The sequence below is a fragment of the Echinops telfairi genome, unplaced genomic scaffold (genome assembly GCF_000313985.2).
Source record: "Echinops telfairi isolate 266 unplaced genomic scaffold, ASM31398v2 ScPeMD7_7425;HRSCAF=8463, whole genome shotgun sequence".
In the NCBI taxonomy this organism is placed as follows: Eukaryota; Metazoa; Chordata; class Mammalia; order Afrosoricida; family Tenrecidae; genus Echinops; species Echinops telfairi.
In genome coordinates this window covers 2,533,532-2,537,818 of record NW_022111325.1, presented here as the reverse complement: position 1 = coordinate 2,537,818, position 4,287 = coordinate 2,533,532, and the positions used below count along the sequence as shown (strand labels likewise).

The window sequence follows — 4,287 nt, the reverse complement described above, 5'->3', positions numbered from 1 at the left end:
GGCTGCCCTTGCAGCTGTCGGCCACTGGGCATCCCTGTGCTCCCAGAGCAGCTGCTGAGGGTCAGGGCAACTATGAAAACAGGAATGGGGTGGGGTGGGGGGGAGGAACTGGGGGGCAGGGGGCAGCAGAAAGCTGCCAACCTTGCAGCTGGTTCTGCCCATCTTTCTGGGCAGATCAGGATGGTGGGGACTTCAGGGTCCCCTTGCCCCCCTGCCTTTCTGGTGACTGAGATGGAGCCTGGGACCTCCGGTGTCTCAAATGTCTGGTGTGACTGCTCAGTGAGAAGAAAGGGCATGCCGAGGGGCTGGCTGGTCGGGTAGGCTCCTGACAGTCGGCAGAGCGTGACCATGCTTATCTAGGGGTGGGGGGCACTGATCCTGTAGATGCCTATCCCTCTAGCATCATCTCGGCACACCACCCCTCCTGAATTTATGGCTGATGATTAGAATAAGAGTGAAAGTATTGTGACCTGCATGGGGTGGGGGTGGGGCACACAAAAACTCCAGCTTCTAAATCCCTCTGCGGAACTTGAGGTTCGGAACCCCCAGAAGGAACCAGCGAGGTCTCCCCACCTCCACACTGCTCGCTCTTAAGAGGGTGAGGAGGGGAACCCCAATGGAGGGCCCTCTGGAGACCTAACCACGTCCCCAATCCGGAAGCTTGTTGCCAGGGGAACAAGGAGGGGGGCGCAGCACTATTTTGAGAGCAGGTGGAAAGTGGAGGTTCAAAGTGGAGGTTCCATCCAGAGACCAGAGGCACTGGGTGGTGGGGCTGGAGAAGGGGAGGTGGGAGCAGCCCCCAGCCTCCGGTTCTGTCTGCCTCCCCCTGCCCCACCCTGCTTGTCTTGTATTTGTGGAAGTGAGCGTGGGGCTGGGCATTGTCTGAAGGAGTTAGCAGAGTTTCCGGTGTTGTTGGCTGGGGGAGGGGAAGCTGGAGAGGGCCTGGGGCTGAGGGCTTCTGGAGGGGAGGGGAGGAGACTGCCTGGCCTGGCCTGTGGTCTCTATGTAGGCAGGCACTCCTTGCCTCTCCTCCTCCCGGGCAAGGTGGGGTGAGGGTGGAGGAGAGGCAGATGGAGCGCGTGGGAAACGGGTGGTGGTGGGGGCTTTGCCTGAGTTGGGGAACAAACTCCCAGGGTCTCAGGATCAGGCAGAGCTGAACAGTGCAGAGGCAGGCAGGCTTAGGGGGCCAGGGCCCGCTGCCACTGAGCCTTCAGACTTGGAAATGCCTGGGCCGAGCCAGAGGTCAAGGACATGCTGTTGCCTGGCGCAGGGAAGAAGCATGGTCTTTGAGCACAGGCAGGTCCAGTTCAGACCCCGGCTCTACCCCTGGCTCTGTGGTCCCTGGCAGCTGACTGAGCCTCAAAGGGTGTCAGGGTTAAGAGCATTCACTGGATGTTCAGGAAACACCTTTGTCTCCCAAGCCCACCCTGGGCCGCCTTCTCCTCCATCTGCCCTTTCTAACGACCTCATGCTTTTTCTGAGCCAGCCACTCCTTCCTCCCCCAAAGCATCTTTGGGGTGAGGATCACCTCCTCCACCTGACTGGCTTGTGTTTGTACCCCTGGGGCTTCACCTAATGCTCTGAGGAAAGGGGGGGGGCGGGGGGGGCCAGCTGGGCTGTGGTCATGGGCAGGATGCCTGGGAAGGGGGCAGCAGCAAGTCTTTATGCGGCCAAGGGGAGGTGGGTGTCTGCATTTCGGTAGGTGGGTGTACCCCCCATGTGCCACTCGGCCCCCCTTCACCCTCTCTACCCATCCTCCCAGCTTGCAATGTGACTATCCACAACCGCTGTAAAGACACCCTGGCCAACTGTACCAAGGTCAAGCAGAAGGTGAGATGGCAGGGAGGGCAGAGGGCTGGGGGAGTGGGCAGTGAGTGCGCAGTACCCGTGGGCCTTTCCTTTCATTCCCTACCCTGTGGTCCTCAACCTCTGTCCCCACGGAGGGGCAGCCCTGACTGGAGAGACAGCCCAGACCACCAGGCGGTTCAAGCCTTCTGCTATAGCTACATCCATCCCCCTGGGCACTGGGCGCAGCTACCCTTAACCCAGGCTCCCAGTTTAGCACCTGCCCTCTTGCTTGTGGGGTGGCCCTCCAGTGACAGCTGTACTTGGTGTCTCTTGTTCTCTGTCTCACAGCAACAGAAAGCTGCCTTGCTGAAGAACAACACAGCCTTGCAGTCAGTTTCTCTTCGCTGTAAGAGTGAGTCCTGGGGGAGTGGAGGGAGCCCCACTGGGGACCCTGGACTCCAGGGGATTCAGCCCATAACCTCTGCTGCCCCCATGAGGCTGTTACTGGCCACAACACCTTCAGGCCTCAGTTGGAATGGGGGAGGTGGAGGCCTTCATGGGGGAGATGGTACAGATTCTTGGGTTGAGAGGCAGGAAAGGAGAGCTCAAGCAGGTTTGGGAGCAGCTGGTCATCTGGGCCTGACCCAACGGATATTATTATCGGCAATTCCCAGTGCATTCTGGGAGCATTGGCAGCAGCTGTTAGGTGTCCATTCAGACAGACTTCTGTGTGACAGAAAGAACATAGTTCTAGCTCAGGAAGGCCAGAGTGGCGGTCCCTGCCACCTGTATGTAGCCCGGTCCCCTTGGGACAAGTCTCTATCCCCTTTTGAGCTTCAGTTTGCCCATGGGCTTGCGGCCTGAGAAAGCACAAGTAAAGCCCCTTCCCCGTCTCCATTAAAAGGCGGCTTTATGCCGACCCCTGTTACCATGTGTCTACTGGGGCAAGGAGACGGCGCCTCGTTTTCTGTTGAGCTAGGAGGCTGGTGCCCTTGGAGGGCGCTGGTGTTAGGCGCTCGCCTGCCGTCTGGCCTCCCCCTGACTCCTTTCTCCCACAGCAACAACCCGGGAACGGCCTACCTCTGCCATCTACCCCTCCGACAGCTTCCGGCAGTCCCTGCTGGGCTCCCGCCGAGGCCGCTCGTCCTTGTCCCTCTCCAAGAGTGTGTCCACCACCAACATTGCTGGGTGAGCCCCGGGGCCAGGACGCGGGTGGGCAATGAGGGCTACCCTTTCCCACTGCTGAGCTCAGAGTTGGCTCTCAATCTGGGATGGGGTCTCTGGCCAGGGGGATGCAGGCTGCCTTCTCTCCCTTCAGACATTTCAACGATGAGTCCCCCCTGGGCCTGCGCCGGATCCTCTCGCAGTCTACGGACTCCCTCAACATGCGGAACAGAACCCTGTCGGTGGAGTCCCTCATTGATGAAGGTCAGTGGGCCAGGCAGGGCCTGAGGCAGCGCTGGGAAGAGTGGCTGGTGGGGGCCGGCCCGAGAAGGGACCCGGAGAACTTGACCCAGGCTCCTCCCCCCTTCCGGATGCCCAGGCGCCGAGGTCATCTACAATGAGCTGATGGGCGACTTCGAGATGGATGAGAAGGACTTCGCGGCCGACTCGTGGAGCCTGGCCGTGGACAGCAGCTTCCTGCAGCAGCACAGGAAGGAGGAGATGAAGCAGCAGGACGTCATCTATGGTGAGCCAAGGGCCAGCCCTGACCGTCCTCGCCCACCCTTCTGCCAGGACCCACCTTTCAGCGCCCTTCCCGCCAGGGCCTGTTGGCTGGGAAGCCCTGCATGCACCCCCAGGGTTTTGGCACCTGGTCTCCACCACCTCTTGGGGCTGCTGGTCTGCGCAGCCCCTGTCTCTCCCGTCACCTACCTGATCCTCAGTCTTCACTCGGTGCCTGTTCCCTCCCTGCCTGGCAGCATGCTGGGGGCTGGGGGGAGGCCAGATACGTGACTTCCGCCCTGAAAGAGCTGACAGCATGTGGTGGCGATACACACACATGATGAGAAAAATGATTGAAGATCGTAATGGTGTGGAATGTTCCCCTGGAGGGGTCCTTTGCCCACTCACCCAAACCCCTGGGGGCCCCAGCCGAGAGCCCCCCCCCCCCACTGTGGTGGTCCAGCCAGGGTAGAGGCCCAATGTCCCGTCGCCCCACAGAGCTAATCCAGACGGAGCTGCACCACGTGCGGACGCTGAAGATCATGACCCGGCTCTTCCGCACGGGGATGCTGGAGGAGCTGCAGCTGGAGCCCGCCGTGGTCCAGGGCCTGTTCCCCTGCGTGGATGAGCTCAGTGACATCCACACTCGCTTCCTCAGCCAGCTGCTGGAGCGCCGACGGCAGGCTCTGTGCCCCGGCAGCACCCGGAACTTCGTCATCCATCGTTTGGGCGACCTGCTCATCAGTCAGGTGGGGAAAGGCAGGGCCTGCCAAGAAGTTCATGGGAGGAGGGGCAACCGGAGTGGGTGTTTTTGGCCTCTAGGCTCTCTCTGGG

The 4,287-nt window shown here is 60.9% G+C and overlaps 1 protein-coding gene across 3 annotated transcripts in view; it reads left to right on the top strand.

Annotated features, from left to right (window-relative positions):
• ARHGEF2 (Rho/Rac guanine nucleotide exchange factor 2) overlaps positions 1–4,287 on the top strand; it is a 63,489-nt gene that overhangs the window by 48,051 nt on the left and 11,151 nt on the right. For 2 of the 3 annotated variants that reach the window (XM_004714683.2, XM_045298410.1), the window contains exons 3-8: positions 1,763–1,830; positions 2,137–2,200; positions 2,847–2,976; positions 3,107–3,216; positions 3,332–3,478; positions 3,952–4,202. In XM_004714683.2, the coding sequence (XP_004714740.1) occupies positions 1,763–1,830; positions 2,137–2,200; positions 2,847–2,976; positions 3,107–3,216; positions 3,332–3,478; positions 3,952–4,202 (770 nt within the window). The remainder of the gene's footprint in view (positions 1–1,762; positions 1,831–2,136; positions 2,201–2,846; positions 2,977–3,106; positions 3,217–3,331; positions 3,479–3,951; positions 4,203–4,287) is intronic. The other variant, XM_045298409.1, reaches the window with a different exon arrangement.